The sequence below is a fragment of the Danaus plexippus genome, chromosome 4, assembly GCF_018135715.1.
Source record: "Danaus plexippus chromosome 4, MEX_DaPlex, whole genome shotgun sequence".
In the NCBI taxonomy this organism is placed as follows: domain Eukaryota; kingdom Metazoa; phylum Arthropoda; class Insecta; order Lepidoptera; family Nymphalidae; genus Danaus; species Danaus plexippus.
In genome coordinates this window covers 7384641-7406564 of record NC_083538.1, presented here as the reverse complement: position 1 = coordinate 7406564, position 21924 = coordinate 7384641, and the positions used below count along the sequence as shown (strand labels likewise).

Here is a 21924-nt window from a genome sequence, read left to right as displayed (position 1 = left end):
TCAATTAATTGTACTTGTAGTGATTCTGAAAGGTGAGAATTTATCTAGTATTAAGTATTGATCTACAGGCAAGGTTTCAACGAAATTAAAGAAAGACAGAGTTGATCTTATTGAACCTGAAGACGCTTCGACAAGCATATTTTAAAAGTGGCTTTACCCATCTTCCAATCATAGTTCTAGACGCTAGTGTCACAAAGCTACTTGGTGCAATAAAGAGGCGATTTAAATCTTTTCAACAATTGGAATTAAGAGTCAACAATATTTTGATTTAAAATATAGTGTTAAAGTTTTGATTGGGATGTGGTTTTAATTTCCATCCAGATTGCCGTTGGTTAACATTGTCAGTTTCAAAACTAAAAAGCTCGTAAAAAAAACTGGCCAAAAGATCAAATCATCTTAGGTTATCAATTTAAGTACATGAGGTCGTGAGCTCTAGAGCCTATAGAAAATAGGCTTATAACAGCGTTGATGGTATTCTTGTTAGGATTGTGTGCAATCATGTAATCCAATACATTTTTTGGATTCATGATAAGTGGCTTTATCGCATGAGATTTATATTGCTCTTAGAATATTCATGATCAAGAAAATAAATAAAGAAGAATAAATCTGTATTTTTATTTAAAAGTGTAAAAGTTGAGATTAAGGATTTATGAAGTGCAATGGTTCTATATGCCAGACAAATACCGCAATGGAGATGGGCTAGGTATCTTGCTCCTTGTATTACGATTGGAAATTTTTGGTCTACTGAATTTACATCATACCAATTCTTCCATATCATCGATGCCGGTTTATAGGTTTCAAAGCTATTCTAAGTTGAATCCCTCCAGCTTGGTCTAAGTAACCTTTTTTTTTCTAGGGATCCCCTGACATAAATAATAATAAAATATATATAACTCAAAGACGTTTTTACTATCTACTCTTTCCTTCTAATTCTCTTTTTCATTCTTTATTGGTGGAAGCCAATCTAACCCACTCTTTATCTGTATCTAAATTACTTATTTTACTAGAATAAATAACATACGTTGTTTCTTTATTTGCGTCTAATTTTTTTTTCAAGAAAGAACACGAACAGCTTCTTTTGACCACATAAAAAATATAAGACTATTTTAAGAGCACATATGAAGTACCTAAAAGTGTGAGATACACCAACATAAACCTGGAATTCCTCGTTTCGATTTCCACGGCATTCAACCAACGCTAGTCAGATAAAGATATAATCTTCTAAATCTGGACCGGGACCCGATGGTATCTCATATATAGTCTATAAAAAATGTTCATCGGTTAGTTAACGTCTCATAAATATATATGGTAAAATCCGGTCAAGAAAGCAAAATCCCAGCGTGCTTCGGGAAAGCACTTTTTTCTTCATTCTCAAAAAAGATCGAGTTAATGATCTGAAAGATTCTAGACCGATAGCCTTAACAAATATTATGTCTAAAATCTTTTTCTCCGTTCTATAAATGAGAATGACGCGATTCCAGCTAAGCAACAGGTATTTTAGGCCACAAATCACCAGAAAGGCATCTTACCCGTGATTTCTGGATGCCTAGAACACAACACTTTGCTGTCAGAGAGTTTAAAAGATGCTAGGACAAGCGAGAGGCACATTACAGATATATTATTGTTAGATAGACTTAGAGAACGCGTTCGGGTCGATACAACATGAATTAATGCTATTCGCGCTAAGAGGGTACAATTTTCCATCTCTAGTGAGTAATATGATGGTGTCATATTACTCATAATTTAAGTTTTCTATAATAACTAAAGAAGCCACTTCAAAAACTTTGAGTTACAATGTAGGACTATTTCATGGTTGATGTTTATCTCTAATAGTATTTAGTACTGTTATTAATATCTCAGTGGATAAACTAATCAGCAACGACAAAAAATGGAGGTATCGGTTCAAGTTTAATAATAAATGCACAGAATCCATTTAAGCCTTCCCTGACGATCTCGCTACACTGACACGTAACCCCAAACACTGTCAAGTACTATTGCATGAAGTAGATAAGTTCTGTGAGTGGACCGATGGATTGAGCACAAAACCAAGTAAATGTCACTGTCCGTGTCTCGGTACGTGGAATACAAGATATACCTTATACGTATAAATTAAAATATTATTATTCGGACATACTACGCATGCTTTATTTTTTTTAAAAACTACATAGTTCCGACGATTCGGTTACTTTTCAGCAGTCGTGATCACGGGCAGACGAGATGTGATGTGGATGACTTATAACTTTTTTTAGGCTACGTGTAGCTTACTAGTTTTCGTTTACAAATAATGTTTTCAGTTTTATCATTTCTAATTGTAATCTGCCCTTTTTTTTTTCATGATGTGTTATCTTGTTCTTCTTGTCTCTTCTGATTTCTCCCTAATTTCTATGTTCTTTCCTTGGTTAGTTGTTCTGTTAATTAAAGCATATTTATATAATTTTATTTTTCCTTACTATGCGTTAGGTGTTTTTTTAATTTCTACTGTTCTTTAATTATCTCTATAATTGCATTAGTTTTATTCTCCATTCTTTATGTCCAATTTTACAATTACCTATTCATACTTGTTTCTCTATTCAAAGTATTTTATAATTGCTTACATCTAATTAAATTCTTTGTGTAACATTTTCGCTGTAATTTTATTTTTATTACTCTTCTCTTATCATACTTATAGTCATAATTTAATACTATACGGCTTATTATTAGGCATTATATTCCCGTATCTAATTTCCGATTCATAACTAACTATATCTATTATTATTCACAATAGACTTACTACTGCCTATTACCTATACCATACATTTTGCTATGGCTGCTTACTTCCTTATCTACAGTTGGTAATGACCAGTGGAATGGAACTTCTAGACTCTAAGTAACATTTGTTGAGGCTCGGTCCAGAAAGAAGTTAAAACAGAAGATAAAACCTCCTGCCACCCGAAATCAACCACGCTTCCAGGTGTAGGTTTTGAACTCGTGGTGAATATACTCCTGTTCAGGTATCTATATGAAATCATATTTTACAATATTCCAAATAATAGTCATTTTCATCCTAATGGACTGGATTTTTTACACGATCAATAGTTTGCGAAGAATACATTTCTACGTTAATTAACATTTTCATTAATCATTTCAAAAAGAGAGATCTATTGTTTTCTTTTACATATGAAGCCTTCTAAAATGTATATTTACTCAGTTTGTGTAGGTAACTCATTCCTTTCTATATCTAAGTATGTAATGTAAAGGAAAAAATATCAAGCAATACAATTATATACGCAATAAAAAACAATTTAAGAAATTATGATAACGGAATATTATGAATGAATATTAAAGTAATAATATTAGACAGACATTTATTTTTATGACTTTTATAACATACATTATCAGTTTCACTCATTACGACTATTTAATTTGCTGATTTCCCTATTAACTTTTGAAAGTGCTTCTTAGATATGATCACTTGATATGCTTCTTAGATATGATTAGTTGAATTTGTCAAAAAACCGCCAGTCACAATGAAATTAATAATCCGTTTTTATTCTATTTTTATAAAAAATATTATTATAATTATAATTTATAAAAACGAGCATAGATAAAAAATTTAAATACAAAATCTTTTGATTACATTTAAATTTAAAGTAATAATTGTTAAAATTATATAATATAGGATAAATTTAGAATTACCTCTTGCCTTTGAGTCGATAAGATTAAAGCAGTAAATGTATTAAAGTTACGATTTAGGAATATATATATGTTTACATCATGTCATGTATGTCTGTGTTTATCTTTTTGTGTAGTAAATAAAAAATGTGAAGTTAATTTTAGTGATTTTATCTATACTTGATTGAGGGAAATGTTATCGATTAATAGATTGGGATGTTTCCAAATCATCATTGTAATAAAAAATATAAGAGAGTTTTCTTGTTTCTAAGTTGTAGCTGATTTCAATTGCTTACAAACTTGTATTAACAAATTCATGTTAAACTTTAGTTATATATAAATATATTGAAAATAGCTAATACCATGACCAGGGGCCACTCATGATGCGCCTTCAACGGAATCTTAAGCCAAGAATCAAAAGCAACGTTTGGATTTGCGTGGTCCCTCGGGCACTTCAGGCCCGTATTTCAAGGGTAGGTGCCATTCGGACTATACACCCTAATCGCTGAGGATTTTAAAGCGAATAGAGTTAACAGCAATAGATAAGTCGCATAAGAAGTGGTTGGTTAGACCAAAGCTATAATTTTTAAATTCTTGTTCAGAACACGTAAGGAGAGAAAGTAATTAAATGTCGTTATCATAATATGAATTCTATAATTATCTCCATAAAAATACCGTATATGAACAAATTAATAATTATCTACTAAAGGAAACGACGACTACGAGAAGAATAATCATTGCGTAAGAATTATTATTACCTAATAATTATAATGGTTATATTCTTCATCAACCATCAACCAGTTCAAAAAAATGTTAGCCTACCCCTGAAGCACACACTAACTCTAGTCCTGGGCAAGTCACACCCGTCTACAACCAAATAACAATTAGCAAAATTATGATTAATGAAAAGCGTGACAGTTGCATGTTTGTTTCTAGTTAAATCTTTCAGAACTATTGAGAAGTTATAGACAGATACATAGAATGAAATGATAATTTAATTGTTTAGATATAGTTTAGTTAAGTATATATAAATTATAAGTTATTTTTAAGATTTTACATACAGACCGTGTAAAATAGTTAGTTATGCGATATCATCAAATATTAGTCATTTTTGAAAGAGTAGGTATTCGGCTAGTTGATTAAAAAATATTATCTATTAATTAGGTGACACGTATAAACCTATGAGTCATTTCCCTACTGTGTTAAAACAAACATATTTAAAAAAGAATTTAAAAATCTTTGTCTTATACTATGTTTATCGCGTGATATTGCCTTGTATTTAGAAGGTGAAAATTTATAACAAATTTGGTTTCTCTGTAAATATGATAAACGTTCCACAAAATTTTGTATACCTAATTTTTAAATTACCAATATTGCAATCACACAAAATTATCATATCAGACGTCTCTTACTTCTGACGCTCATAAATTTATCATTAAATTATCAGTTTACTTACTTAAGAAATTACGAATATTTTCCTGGCCTAAATATTATTTAATACTCAAGCTAGTTCATTTTTAATTTCTTGCTTTTTGGTATAAAACTCAATACAGCGAATGTTCGTACTAGATAATATAAATCACTTGATTTCTAATTTGATATAAAATAAAAAAAATCAATGTGACTAGGCAGTGTGAGCATATAGATTTATATATGATTATATTTGTAATGATTTGACAAGAAACTCGATTAAATATAAATAATTTAATTACAATCTTAACAAAATTATAATATTTTATATAAAACCATTAAACTCAATTAAAAATTGGAACTTTATAGAAAATTTAGGGTTTACTATGATGTCTAATTAAGTATTATCCGACTTTTTAGAATTTTTTCTTTTTTTACTGAGAAATGGAATAAAACGTAATTATATAAATTTTGATTGGTCAGAATTAAGCAAATATCAACTGTTATCTTTAAATGAGGCCAATCATTTAATTATCATCAGTCCACTGTGGGTCTCCTTACTAGTAGCTTTAAAATGAAAACTTCAATATTTTTTACCGCTTTGGTTTTTTTTCTAAACAAAACAAATGCAAAAATATCAGGGGGTGATTATTTGGATGCTCTGGATCGTGATTTACACCAACGTGTTCTAGATCCAGAACAATGCCAAAATCAATTGCAATACATCCGTAGATCTGATCCATTTCTTTCTGCACAGTGTGAGTATCTTACATTTATATCTTATTAGCTATCCGTGTGATAAGAAAAAATATGAAATACTAACCAACCTTTTTTTTTTCATCAACTCAGAAAATATTGCAACTAATTGTGAAAGTTCAGTTTTGATTTTGTCAATTTCCATAATATGATATTTTGTGTCTAAAGAGATGGCAAAAAAAATAAATAACTTGTGTATTTTTCGGTGATATCATTTTTTCTCGGTACTTAATATCGTTATTTTACGATTTTCATTTTCTTTCAGTGATTTCTATTATGGTAATATGATTAAACCGCGATCGATAATTTTTTTTATACATCGAAAAAAATTATATATATTTTTTTGTAACCTTAACTATTTTTGAGATAGAAAAAGATAAATAGATGATATTAATTCAAACAAAAATAGACTTCTGGAATAAATTCAAAAATACAAACTAAAGGACAAAATGCAAATTGTTTACCTTTAAGAAATAATAAATATTAAGAGTAAACCTAAAAAAGGCATTCGCAACAGTCGATGGCTGTGCCTAATTTTGTTGGTATATATAATTTTGTAGTCTATAGAGCCTTGACCTTACCTTTAAAGTTACTTTACGTTACCTTTTACGTTAGAATACAAAACCCAGTTTATAACAACTAACTAGGTTGCTTTAAATTTAGTTGTGGATGCCGGTTTAAGAATTCCAAAAGGAATTTTACAAGGAAATCTTAAAGATTATGGGAACTATCACCAATGCCTTGGTATACACCAAGATGTATCAGAGGATATGCAAATACAAGGAAAATTTTGTTTAATATCCGTACCAGTTAATTTAAATTCAAGAAAAAATCCACAATCGACATTAGAATTTGATCCAAGCCTATTACAATTACCTCTACAAACTAAAAGGAAGCTTGAAGAAAGAAATATGTATCTGGACAAAATGCGTTCCATATTCGGCAATACAATAGAATATCAGAGGTATGGTTTTAATAAAATTTATATGCGTAACAATTTAAGAAATAATTTTAGTAAAATCTCGTTATAAATAACAATTTAATATATTTTTTTCAGGATGGATCCAAATAATACACTGCCTGATATTGATTTTCAACTTGGTATATGTATACCAAAAGTATGTACAACAGAAGAAGCGCTATTATTTAACTTATTTAATTACACATTAGAACATTCTAATATGTACTGTCGCCTTCCAAACGATAAACACTGGATTACTGCCGATTATATTGCTATGTAAGAAGTTTTTGATATTGGATTTTAGAAAATTTTAATCCTCCTTATTTTAAAATAGGTGCTTCCGACACCTAAGCAGACAATAATGTGACATTAAATGTTGCAATGGATAACATGTGTTCCGTGTATATTAAAGTAAATGGTGCGATTTTTTAAAACTGAAGAGAATAACGACCATTTTTAATTAATATCTTTGTAATCAATATCTTTTACTTTATATCTCTTGATTTCAGAGTTATCTTTTCTCTACTTGGTTTGTTGATTATATTGAGTACTAGCTACGATGTATATTACACAGTTTTCTCTAAAAAAGGTAACTTTATGGAAATCACTAATAACTCTAAAAAATTATATATTTTTTTTATATTTAAGTCCCACAGTTAGACTGTCTTCGAAAAATATGTTTACACTAGATTGCATATTATTTATTTTTATTGATGTCAAGGATTTTTTTAACTACAAAAGGTTGAACTATCAGTTGAACTACAAAAAAAAAAACACAAATAATGCCTTGTAAATTGTTATGTATGAGTGTTACAGATCCCAAAAATATGAACGTTCTCCTAAGTGCATTTTCGGCGTACACCAATACTAAACGCGTTATATCAACTAAGCCTCAACCAGGTATTATCGAATGTCTGGATGGTATACGATCGCTAGCACTATTTTGGGTGGTGTTTGGACACGTTTTCTTCATATTTAATTTTTTTCCCGCAAATACGATAGAAACGATGGAAGTAAGTGAAAGTGAAAATAAAGGCTTAGATATAATTACTGAAGCAAAATTATACATATTTTACAAAGAACTAATGTCGCTATGACACTATTAAACTTTTGTTTACTTTTGTTCAAGTGGTCATTATCTTACGATTCAATAATGATACGGACGGCTCTCCTTTCGGTTGACACTTTCTTTTTGATGAGTGGAATTCTTTTAGTGTACACTACTGCTCATAAACTAACTGGATGTAAGTAATTTTATTTTATGTTTTATACAGTATGTATAATGTCCTCTGTATATTCCATTAAAATATTCACATAACTATTAAGAAAGAATAGATAAATAAAAGTAATGAATATTAAGACAACATTTTTGATATATATGTTCAAATATTTCAAAAATAAATTATTAAAAATCTTTAAAAAGTTATAAATCAATGTATATGAGTTCTGAAATATACTAATCCTCTTTATTATTTCTCTTGTGTTCTAGGTCAATTGCTGAAAAATATTGTGCCTTTTTACCTTAACCGTTTGCTTCGTATGTTTCCTGTATTGGCCTTTGTAATTTTGTTCCAAGTGTCTATATATAATCGTATAGGAGACGGTCCTATGTGGACAGTTGTTTTACGCCACGTCCAGAACTGTAGAACAGTATGGTGGTCAACTTTACTACATTTACAAAACTTCCTCAATCCCGAAGAATCTGTGAGTTTGTATAAATTTTGTTCAATTATTTATTACTATAAGATATTCGATTATATTTAATCGAAATAGTTTACACCACAAAAATAATAAGCAATTTAGCAATACCTACTCGTATTGTCAGTTTTTTAATTAAAAAGAAAAATGAAGATGTAAGAGATTTTAAAATTAACAGATAATATTATTTATTGCTTACGTTGTGCTGTTAGAAAAACTGTTTACAAGAACTGCACCAAAATAAAAAAGAAATATAAACAAAAATGCGTGCAATTTACATATGACGTTTAAATCTTTTGCACTGAAAAACCTACAGTTGTATATTTATTTCCTTATATTTCAATTGTTTTGCAGTGCATTCCTGTGACATGGTATCTAGCAATTGATGTGCAATTACATATTCTTTCGCCAATCGTTCTGTTTTGGGTTTTGGGCAGAGAAAGACGACTAGCGTGGTCAGCTCTGTTTCTTGCTCTATTTTTGTCTCTGACTGCTTCTACAGCTTATATTTTTGCAAATACTTTCTCAGATGAAGGTTTGAATTACTTCGTTTATGTTTATGTCAATATTTTAACAAGAGCCCCTCCTTTCTTTGTGGGAATGGTGTTTGGATATGCTCTTCATTTGGCACGAGAAAAAAAAAAGAAAATGCCGATGGTAAGTAGAAAAAAAAGAATCGTTAACAATTTCTTTTTTTTATAATTATATTGAAACACATTTTTAACTTTCAGCATTTGCATGTCGCTTTAACTGCATTTTCTATTTCACTCTTGGCCCTTATCCTATACTGCCATGATAAGCGTGATGATCCAAACTTTGATAACCAAATTGTTAAAGATCTTTTTCAATCATTTTTACGACCATTTTGGGCTGCCGGTCTTGGTTGGATTATTTATGCTTGCTATAATGGCTATGCAGGTACGATTTTGTTCCTTATAATGTTATAATGCTAATAAAGAATATTTTTGTGTAATTTTTTTTAAGCCTTAAACAACTCATTTTCAGGCCCAATCAACTGGTTACTTAGCTTGAACCTTTGGAAAATCCCATCTCGGATATCTTATGCAATGTACCTGTCACACTTGTCACTAATCTTGGTGATTTACTCAAATGCTTTACAGCCACTGTACTTTTCAGTTCAAAGGGTGGTAAGTATATATAATTTTTAAATAGCATTTAAATTAAAAACAAAAAACAATATAATAAATCAATGTATCAGTAATACTATAAGTACTATAAAAAAATTTAGTAAAGAAAACGTTAACGTTATTTTTATTTTAAGAATATTGAACATATAAAGATACGGCTATGTAAATGTAATTGATTAAAATTGGAACTTTGTACATTTTTATATTGATTATATTATGTCATCGGTTACTACAATTTCGCAATTATAATAAAGTAACTAATTTAATGTTTTGATAAGAGTCTGTCTTAGTATAAAAAATCACGTGTTCGGAATAGTTTAGTAGATCCACTCTTTCTAAAAAAAAATGACTCTAGTCAAAAAACCCCATAATAATTAAAATGTAACAGATGACATAGCACAATTTTACGGAGTTCGAGTTTTAAAAGTCTCGCCAGATCGTCTTTGCCGACACCATTATATTTTAATTTCTTTTTAAACAGAGTAAAGTCTTTACTGATAATTATTAGTGTGTTATCTTTTCGCTTTTAAAAATAATTAGGAATTTTTTTTCGATATTTATACACAGTCATTGTTTTCTTTTTGTAGATTATACTTTAATTCAATAACATTTTTTTACAGATGTTTGATGCCATGGGATTCATAGCAATAGCACTGGTTACTTCATTTTTGATCACAATATTTGTTGACTTACCGTTTTCAAACCTGATTAAGCTATGCCTCTCATTGAGTAAGTATTCAAAATATACGTTACCACATTAACGACTAAAATTTGTTTCAATACTTAATTTTTTTTCAGTTACAAGAAAGAGGACAAACCAAAATGGCGTTAGTAATGTACAAATTACAAATGGCAATTTACCGACCCATCAAATTCCAGAAAAGAAACAAGATTCATAATGAAATGCTACAAGCTATTATTACAAATTAAATGTACAAAATGTGAAGTTCTGTTAGTGAAAAGTCCTTATTTATATGCATTATAATTATATTCTGACTTTGGTATTTATTTTTAAATAAGCATTACCTAGCATAAAATCAAAATCTTTTTAACGAACCTTGTTCGAAATTTTATATTAAAGAATAGAACCATATTCACAGTCTTGGTACCTGTTTTTGATGAGAAACCTTTTGAGTCGCTTTTGAAGATAAACCTTGAAAGTTGAAAGTAATTATTAATAGTAAAGTTAATTTTTTTATATATTTTTTTTTTTGTTTTATTAATTTATTCAATCAAAATTATTGAATCAGAATCGTCACATCATTACGAAAAATAAAAGTATGATATTTGATTTTAAATATAACTTACATAGAATTGTTTTTTTGTCAAGCGAAGATAGTGTCGATAGATATGGGAAAAGAAACATTTATTTCCTGATATGATGAGAGTCCTGTAAATAAATATAGAAATGAAAAGTTTAAAGTATGTAAGTATTTCTGTGATGTAGGCTTAGGTACCATTTGAATTTGTTGTGAAAGTTATATGGTTTTGGTTTCAGAGAGTTATAATAAAGTTATATTCTCATATTCAATAAAAAAATTGTCTTTACCTTTTCGAAAGCGTGTTATATAATCCCATTAAAAATTACTTTTATAAAAACATAATTTTTGTGAACAAAATATTATAAAAAAACAGTCGTTTTATTGATTTATGTTTTTAAATGACTTAACTATTAAAAATTACAATTCAATGCAAGTCGAAGTCATAATAGTATGTCTTGGCAAAATAAACAAGAAAAAAATTATTATGAGATAAAATAGAAAACTTGAAATTAATTATAAAGCGACCTTGAATTTTATATGTTGTTTGACTTTATATCTATCGTACACTCAACTAGACTATATATTATTACAATATGATATGTTTAAAAGAAGATAAACTCACTTGTTTAGGATTCAATAATAAGATTGTGGAAAAAAAAGAGAGTGGGTAGAGACTGAATCATTTGGTGATTTTAATGTGCATGTTTTAATAGAGCTAAACTGTGAAAAGGAAAACTTTTGTTTGTAAGAATGTAGCCGAACTATTTGTCACAGATAGTAAAGTTCTATCGTTTGTCAATACTATTAACATATCAATGACATATATTCTATTTTTTCTTCAAGGGCTCGAATAAGTTAATGGATATTGAAAATTGCATATTACAAAAATAAATATTGAATATTAGCCATCGTTAATGATGATGATTTGTTAATTTATTAGTTTTACATTAATTTTAAGGATGAATTTGATAGTTTAGCCATTATACGATTAATTTTTTTGAGTTCAATATGTTGTAACAATCCTTGAGTCCACGTGAGAACATATTGAAACTAAAACAAAAATATATCATATAAAACATTAAAAAAGTAACCCGTGACAGAACGAAATGTTTACGAGTATTAAAAAGAAACATCATATAATACCCACAAGGTTTTGTTTGATAACATTTTAGATGCTCGTATTCAAGAAATACTTTTACCATTGAATGCTTTGCAATATTTATTTTTGTCTCCAAAATTCAAAAATAGTTTTTAATTTCCAATTTGTTAATTCATTTAAAATAGTATTGAGGTTAAAACCACATTTCTTCTTTTACCGATAGTGCAAAATATATCTTCATAAAATATATTACGTTTGACAAAGGTAGCATTCACAAAAATGATGCCTTACGGTTTTTGTAAAATTGATATAAAATTACCGCTATGTTACTTGAATATATTAGCTACGTACGCAAATGTGCTTATGCAGTTTGCTTATTATTTTTTTTTGTATATAAACTTATCAGACGAATAGTTTTAAAGACAATATTTGTGAGATATTTGAAATGTATAACAGTTTAGGTATGTAATGAAATCGAAATAATTTCTTTTTTTAAGAATTTTATTTATGGTTGCTATTTAAATATCTGTTCGTTTGTTTTTTTAACACTACCTTAGAAAAAAAACTATTGGAAATGTCTTTTAGAGTAAATACTCTAGTTAGATGAGATTTACGCGTTGGAGATTTGAGGTATTCTGTTTCATAAGTGAACATGAGTATGATTTATGTAATAAGTTTGCAAAAAATCTCTACAAATATTGTATATAGTTTTCATTAGAACTTTCCAGCAAGTATTAAAAATTAGCATTAAAATTTTTACTAGTATATAAGCTCATCATTACTTTAATTTAAAAACCTAAGCGCACAATATTAATGTTGGTGGTGGTAGTTATGAATACTTTATACTAAAATTTCTAATATAAATTTTAATTTGAAAATAATTTGTTGAACTTTATTTCTGTGTTATATAGTTGTAGTATCTGTAACCAAAAATACCAGACGTATCTTCAGTCGTCATAGCAACTATTGACTTTTGTTCTATACAAATTCACCAACACTGTTAAAGATATTTAATTTGGTGTTTTACTAAAAAAACAAAAAGACATTTTTCTATGACTTGCAATAAGTTCATGAAGAAACAAATTTAAAAAGTTATCACATTTTAATATGATGAAATTATTTTTTTACACAAATATGATTTTTGATAACCAATACGCATAATACGTGTACTTGATAACACAAAAAACATGATGTTCTTAACGTCTGTGATTAGACCAATTCTTATCTTTTACACTTAATCAATACAACGTTTTTACATGTTCATGGATTATCGTGACTATACAAAACACGATTTGGTTACGGAATTAATTGTTACTATATTTCCACATACCCATGTTAATAGATGTTTCTTCAATAAGACTTTTATGTAATTTTAAATTTGAGATCCATATATACGCAAGACTAGAAACTGTAATTATGTAGTGTGAAAATGCAACGAGTGTTAGATTAGCTGTCTCGTCTTATCACCGTTGCTTATAGACGTCTACTATAAATAAACATAATATTAAATTTTAAATACCAGTTTTAAATAATGTAGTTGAGACATTCATCTATACTAATTGTTTTATTATGTTAATATTCTTAAAAATATTGTGAATACCCTAGAAACAGTTCAATTTATTGTTCTTAATAAAATGGTCTGATACTACCGTTTTAATATTTTTAGTATGAGATCATATATATTTACAAGTGAAGTGTTAAAAGTATAGCTGTTTGTAGTATGGTTCACTTATGATAACAACTAAGGAATGAAGGAACCCTTGAAAACAAAATTTTGTTGAAATTTTATTTTCTTATGAAAATATACTATATATTCTTATGATAATATATATAATTATTATTCCTATGAAATATACTTTAATATTAAATGACAAATTTATTACTTGTAATTATGTTTGTATGTTCGTTAGTACATTTAATTTTTTAATTTTCCATTTAGTTGTTGATAATCTATTAAATGCGCATTAGTTGATTACCTTGAAGCACCGCAGATAAAATATAAATTGTTATTGATTTATAAAACTGTATTTTTTGTTTATTATTGTTCATAGCTTCCTTGTCACCGTTTCAAGATTTAAGATAAAAAAAATCGTATGTATAATTTGCAATGTTGCTCTTAAATAAATTATTATATAAAAACTAAATTTGTAATCTGCACAATGTTTCGGATATCGCTTTATAAAATTATTGCTATTAAAATTATACTATATTTTATATACTTTTATATATACCCAACAAAAAGTGACTGTTAGATAACTTTCAGAAGTTAAATTTTTATTAGAACTAACGTGTCCCAAAATGAAATGTTAAAATATCGTCACATTTTTTTACAAGTTGTACAAAATATCAAGTTACTAAGCAATCACTTTGGTCAAAGGATAATGTTTTTACCATCAGAAAAGGTATCCAATATATCAAAATATTGATCACAAATAAATAAAAAATTTACATAAGATTTTCATGAAGCCAATTATTTTAATTACAACAAACCAATTTTTTTAAGTGATATTTATGACAAGAAATCTTTTATTTTTCAAACTTTTTCTAATAAAACACAGCTTAATAACAAGTAAAAAATAGGGTTGCTTGAGAAAGTCGATTATTAGAACTATCTTAAATAAGTATATATATATATATATATTGTCGGGTTATTAGTTTCAAATAATCTATAGATCAGCTATTTGGAAAGAAGATCTATTAGTAAGATGATCAAATATTTTTAGAATAAACTCTTTCGATTAAAAGAAACTAATGTATGAAAAAAATATTACCATTAAACAGAGATGAATGTTATCTTTTTCAAAAAAAAATCTCCTCATTACTAGTTTATGCTGTCAAAATTTGCAAATATTGAAGATGAAAAAAATCTCCAAGAAAAAATATCTAGTAGGCGAATATTTCTTTTATTTGAAAATCGATTTTTTCATTCGGCATAAGTTTAAATAAAATATTTACTTAATAAACAATGCCCCGTAAAATATTCATATCTTTAAGTTTTTTTTTTTTGAAAAATTTATTCTGGTTGACTTCTGATTCTCGAATAAAACTAATTTATAGAAATACCGATGTTAATATAACAATATTTTCATTAAGATATTAAATTCCTATGAAACAGGAATGTAATATCTTAATTTTAGTCGTCATCAGTGTAAAATATGCTAAAAAAAAGTAGACATCTAACGTTGTTAATTTTAAGTATAATATTAATTCTTTTATTTCCAGTACCCTTTGGTGTTAATCTTGCAATATTTTATTTATAAGAAATCTGAGAATATTGTTTGCAACAATAGATCTCAGACTTTCGCGAGTATTCATTTAAATGCAACTAATATTTTCGGATTACTGCGCGTTATATAATTTAAAAATAAAAACAAGTGCGAGTTGGACTCGTCCATGAAGGGTTCCGTAGCAGCGAGAAGATGACATAATATGAAAGTAATTGTAGTGTGTTGTAACTTTGATCGATGTTTTATAAAAATAATAACTTGGTTTAACATAGTATTTGTATGAACGACAAAGTTGTATATGCGTCTTTTGAAAATGTATTATTTCTTACTAACTAATAATGATGTCTCGTTCAAACCAATTTTCGTTGAAAGTTTCCATTGAAATCTACAGCATATATTTTTTTAGTTTTCTCACTCTCTTATTTTAAAAGTTAAAAGGGGGGGGGGAGGAGACACTCATTTTTCCACTTTGGAAGCGACTATCAAACAATTGATTTGATGAAAAATGGTTTTTGGAACCTTAATGTCTTTTTTAAAGGCCTATCCATAGACACCCATTACGTATAGGTTAGCTGAAAAACATGCCTCCTTTTAATTTTTACATTTATTAATTTTTATTAAAAATTCGAATAGCGGTTACCAGAATACATAAACCTACAAAGTTTCAACTATGTAGGCACAACAGTTTCGGAAATAAATGGGTGTAACTAACATATGGACGGACGGGCAGACAGACATGACGTATCTATAAGCGTTCCGTTGTTTGCCATTTGACTACGGAACCCTAAAAACTACATACTTATTATATTACGAATAACAAGACCAACTGGCAGACATTCATATCTCGTCTGCCCGTGATCACCGTTGTTGCAAAGTAACCGAAACGTCAGGAGTATGTGGTTTTTTTAATAATAAAAATAACATGCAGTAATCCAAAAATGTTCGTTTCATTTAAATATTCACACATTTGAGAAAATTTATTGTGTAAAATATGTAATTGTTGCTGACTTCTGTTTGGCGAACAGTTCTGTTTTCTTGATATATGCATAGCAAATAATAAAATTACAGTTACGAATAGTATTTAAAGTTTGTTACTTTAAAAAACCATTATTAATAGAATGTTTATCTTTTAATAATTTCTTAATTTCCAACCATATCTCGCTCAAGGCTAACAAAGCGGTGTTTTGAAATACTGCATTGCCTATAGTCACCAACGGCATTAAAATTTTCAGTAAAATTAAAATGTTTTTGTCATTTAAATGGTCTAAACTCTATTTTACACATTATTGACGACAAAGGTATGTCTAATCTTAAATAGAATGTTGTTTTTATTTAAAATGAAATTAAATGTAGGTTATAAAAAAGACGAGAATATTTTGATAAATTAATATCTAGGTCATTTATTAAATCACTATTAGTAATTCCTGGTCGAAGTTTTAATTCACTTTAGTTGTTAATGTACACAAAAAAATTTCATCACTATTAAGGCAAAAAATACTATTTTAAACTGTTATAAAAAAAATATAGGCCTTATATATTTAATCGAAATATTTTATTTGCATATTAGGAAAATAAAGAATATCGAACCATTGTTTCACTGTGGAATTAAATGATATTGAAATGAATGTTCATTACTATGTTACAAAGAAGTTGTGCGACTAGTATTGTAGAATTTAGTTTGCCTAAATTGTATATATTACTGCTTAGATTAAATACGGACAAAATGTTACCCGACACAAATAATAACTCCAAGATATTCGAGAAAAGCTGTTCAAATATAAACCCTAATTAATAATTCTTCAAAGTCATTCAAGTGTGTTTATTTAAAAATCTAAACTATTATAAAAAAATAAATAAATATTAAAATTACAAAACATTACTTTGTGCTATTAGTTAACTTGCAATTGATTGATCATTTATAGAGATATATTGACTGTTTGCGTTGATTAAAGGGATACGGACATGAACAATAAATAATAATAAAATAAGTGACTTTTATCTGACCTTAGTGAATTATAAATAAAAGTTAGTTTTGTACAATATTTGAAAATATGGGCTCTTATTAAAAACCTTCTTATTAAATCTGAAAAATTTTAAATCGTAACAATCGTCATGTGAACTGAAGTGAAGATCTTTTTAGTTGCTGACTTCTGAAAAGATTAAGGACTATTGTAAATATACATTACATTTTTTTAACTTGATTAAAGCTGTGAACTCTTTAGGCATTGACAGCTTTCTCGGGGGGGATGATCTGTTTGGGGGCTGCCCTTGAATTCGGGGCGAAAGGAGGCATCTGGGGCGGTGAAAACATTTCGGAGAACTCCGGAGTCTTTTGTATGAAGGGAATCTCGTCTTTTTGATTGAAGCGAAGCGTGTAGTAATCATGTATAGCGTGGGTATTTATATTTGTAGTATGTCATTTTCTCGTCAAAGTGAAGTTCTGGGGATGAGGAATAAAACAAAGCTTTAACAACGAGCAAGTTCCGATGCTGTTTTGGATGCATTATTAGTGTCTTGTTTAATTTATTTTTATCTTTGTAAGTTTGTCATTTTATTCCTCAAGCAACATCCGTTATACGTGATAAGTTTTTAAGGAATATGTCAATAAATATAAACAAAACTTTCTTGAATGGATCAGTATTCTGTTTTAATATTGTTTTTTCAATCAAAATCTAACATAGAACTTAGATAATAACGTTTAACCTCATTGCAGTTTTATCTAACTATATACGACGAGAGTCAATACATTCGATATGTTATAGTACATCTAGATAAAAATGATCAAATACTCGACTAAACGTAGTTATCACTTCATATTATTTATTATAGACAATATTATATAACACATATTTACAGATTATTAAAAGACTTTTAGGATTTTTATAAATATTAGAGATATCATTATTACGGCAGCTGATTTGACAATAATTCATGGTGCATTTTAAATTTTACTATAACAAATTGTAGATAATCCACACGTTTGTTATCTTGTATATGGTAGCAATTAAAATAAGTGCAAGAATCCAATACATTTAAAGAAACTTTTGTATGGGCTAACGTCGACCTTTGATCGTCCCAGTTTACATTTTATTTTTATTTATATTTAATTCGTTTGTTTCCTATAAGGTAATTTTTTAATTTAATATATATTTAAAAATACTTATAATAATAGTTCATAATTTAACAGTTTTTCATACATAGTTTAATAATATTAAGCTTCAACGACACTGTTCGTTCTTATTTATTATTGTTAACTAGGTTATTGTTGTTGAGTGTTGTATTGTTACCAGCCACGGGCTCTTTACAAAAAATATTAAATAGCCTGTTTAGTTTTGAGAATTATTAAACTTATATTATGATAACTTTCAAATGGTACGCCTAATTAAAATTATTTAAAAATTAATTTACAGGTACTGATGTACGCTTGATAATTTAGTTTGATAAGACCTAATACCAGACGTTATGTAAATAGCATTCCAATAAACTCTTTAGGAATGCCAATTTTAAAAGTTTTAAAATGGATATAGTATGTTATCCTAGAGGTATAGACCTATATAAGATACACAATTTCGCCATATATTATTTTGTTATATCTCAAAGACTTTAGGCAGCGTTTTCATTAAAAGCTCTCAGAAGGCTCATGTTTTTCCGACTTCTTCAACAAAAATCGTTAATGTACACACAAGTAAACACAAAAACTTATCGAGTGGTGATAACTGTTTGATAATCGGTCCAGTAGTCAGACAGACAGACAGATAGGGCGAGGGATTGTTTTATAATATGTATTGATAAGTATTGATGATAACTTTTCATTGTTTGAGGGAAGTCTATACATATTTATGTATATTTATTCTGTTTAACCTGATTTATAGAATCGAAATAAACCTATTAAAGATATTCTTTACCAAAAACAAAAAGTATTTATAAACATACAAAACTAAGTGAATTTAAAAATATTAGAAATTACTTGTAACATTTTCATTTGTGTTCCATTGCTGTAATTTTTTACTAGAGATTACTTTATTAGTTAAAACCTAACCCTGTATTTAGCGCAGTTGAAGTTTTCTATTTTTGTTATTAATGTGAAACTAATTACATCCACGTAATTCTCGTTTCCTATTGAATGTCGCATTACGGCTTTACAGCTGGCTAGCTTCGGAGTAAGAGTAAAGTGAAAAGCGTTCGAAAATATCAGATCATTTCGGTTTGGCTCAGTAAAATTTCAGAGAGGAGAGCCATTCAGTAGATAGTTTTCTTTTGGAAGGTAAATAAGTAAATAAAAAGTACTTGACCTATAATAAATATTTTTAAATAAACAAAACACCTACTTACACAACATAGGTAAACTCTTTATTATGAAAAAAAACTATGAAGCTAGAAAGATTTCTTATGATTAACTATGCTTATAGTGATATAGTTATATATTTTTATTTAAGTTTTTGTAATTATACTTTTATATTTGCTTTTTAAGCAAGAATATACCATAACAAACCTGGAGGATTTTGAATTATTCGCTGTGGCACGTTTTTAACGCCTTAATATGAAAAATAATAAATTTTCGGAATTATAGGTAAAAAGTTTATAAGGAGTGAAGTCAAAGTTACTGGGTACGTTACATTTTCAAACCCAATTTTTTATTACTATCATATATTTTTAGCTAAGACACTTGGTTTTAATGCTTATTACACCGATTAAAGATCTTGCTATTTGGTTTTGGTAGGCAAGTATATTTAGGTAAAAAGATGTTTATGGTTTTTTTTTTATACACTTAAGAATAAAGAAAATTTAAGCACTAAAGCACAAAGCACAAAGGAACCGTAGCCAGGTAAATAAATTAATGTGCATTTGCTGAGGTTCAAACGTCTAGTTTCTTTGGAACGGGAAGAGAGCATTGTTGTTTTCTCCTTTATTGTATGAGCTTATTATCCCATCAGATTTCTCTAGATGAGGTTATGATCACTAACAGTAGTTTATTTAAACTGTTTGAACTAGGAAGCTCTACTGAAAAAAGTTAGAGCAGTTTCGAGCCCTAGTGGCAAATACGATCAGGACAAGCTTTCTATAATGTCCTTTTGCAAAACTTGGTGGCCAAAGTAAAGACTCCGTTTTTGAAGCTTAGGTACATCTGGAGCTTTACGGTATTGAGTATCTATCAATGAAATATACCCAAATAATTATGCTTCTCAGAGTTCATTAGGCTTTGAATAATCAGAAAGGTTTGCTACCAAAGTTTACGACGGTGAAAGGAATAAAGTGATTCATCGTCCGACGTATTATATAAATCATAGCGATAGCATATCTCAAAAGATCTCTTGTAGAGAAGTAAGCCTACCATCAAAGATATCTTACAGAGATATGTCACATCTCATCCCAATCTGACTTGTACCACTGCTTTTCCTTTGCACATGGAAACTGGCAATCAGGCGGAGGATATGTCCTTAAACACTTAATCAGTCAGTGGTCAAAGGTACGAATGGGGTGAGACCTTGAAGATTTAACTTGGAGGACCCATAGTCAGCACAAAATTCCAGACAATGCTGAAAGGTTCAGAAGTAGAGCCACATCAGCAACATCACTGATATGTTCAAATAAGTAAATAGTCTCCCTGTCACCGCTGAGTGACCTCTGGACACCAATATAAACTGCTTCCATCAGCATCCAGAGTGTAGAAAAATCTTTGTTCTTCATGGTGGCGCAGGTGCTAATAATATAATAAGTTCGTTGTCGAAAGTTAAACTCAAGAGGATAACCTGAGTATAATAAGTTACAATTGGAGCATAAGTGTGACCAGCAATAATCCATAGTATAGAAATGGCTTTGAAACCACTCAGGGCACAACAGGGAATTACTTGTTGTTTTGAAAGTTAAAAACCTCTTTTGTATAATGTAACTAATGATTGTGCTAACAGAATTCTATTGTTCCTTAAGGAAAAGTTAACCTGTATAAACACAATTCAAGGCCTTGAACTTAATAATGTAAAATCTTTATCAAAAGCATTATTTAAAGGGTCCGAATCAAAAAAAAATATGACATTTAACAGAGCTAAGCCTAAATAAAGCCTGGATAAAGCTTGTAATAAAATAATTTTTAACATTTTCATCATACAAAATATGTTTTAAAAAAAAATAATAGCTTTTGTTTATAATTTTGTATGAAACGTAAAACAATAGTGACCAAAAATTCAATCAAATTATCGTCTCTGTAGTTGAATGTAATAGATTTTTTTATAGAGACGCAAGAATCATTTATTTACAGGTTCAATGGAGGGCTCTTCACGTTTTTAATAAACATATGTTATCTAATTATATTAAGAAATGTATAATGTAACTATTTAATACGGTTACACAAACTTATGATATTATTCGTCATACTTGTTAAAAATATACTTTTTTCTGATTTCCTAGAAACAAGGAGACACAGGTATTAAAGTCATTAGATTGCTGTTTTATCTAGTGAATAACTTTTGTAGCAGTCCGCATACATTTAATTTTGCTTCCAACTAAATTTGTTTACAAAATTCTTTAATGTAATCATTAAGGGATTCATTTAATGTAATCATTAAAGGATTAATTTAATGTATTCAGTAAAGGATCAATTAATATTGATTGTTAGGTCTGAGTATGCTATAAATTAAGCTGGAGGGTTTTGAAAATAAATATGATAATTAAGATATTTTTAATGTGGGTAGGTTGAATTTAATTTCTTTGATAA

The 21924-nt window shown here is 28.4% G+C and overlaps 1 protein-coding gene across 1 annotated transcript; it reads left to right on the top strand.

The window, feature by feature from the left end:
* Positions 1–5593: 5593 nt before the first annotated feature.
* Positions 5594–10620, top strand: LOC116768819 (O-acyltransferase like protein-like). The gene is made up of 12 exons (XM_032659656.2): positions 5594–5819; positions 6481–6781; positions 6875–7054; positions 7288–7367; positions 7595–7791; positions 7908–8022; positions 8268–8482; positions 8831–9133; positions 9208–9394; positions 9482–9624; positions 10245–10353; positions 10423–10620. The coding sequence occupies exons 1-12, from the start codon at positions 5636–5638 to the stop codon at positions 10521–10523; spliced, it is 2115 nt and encodes a 704-aa protein (XP_032515547.2). The 5' UTR covers positions 5594–5635; the 3' UTR covers positions 10524–10620.
* The last annotated feature ends 11304 nt before the right edge of the window (positions 10621–21924 follow it).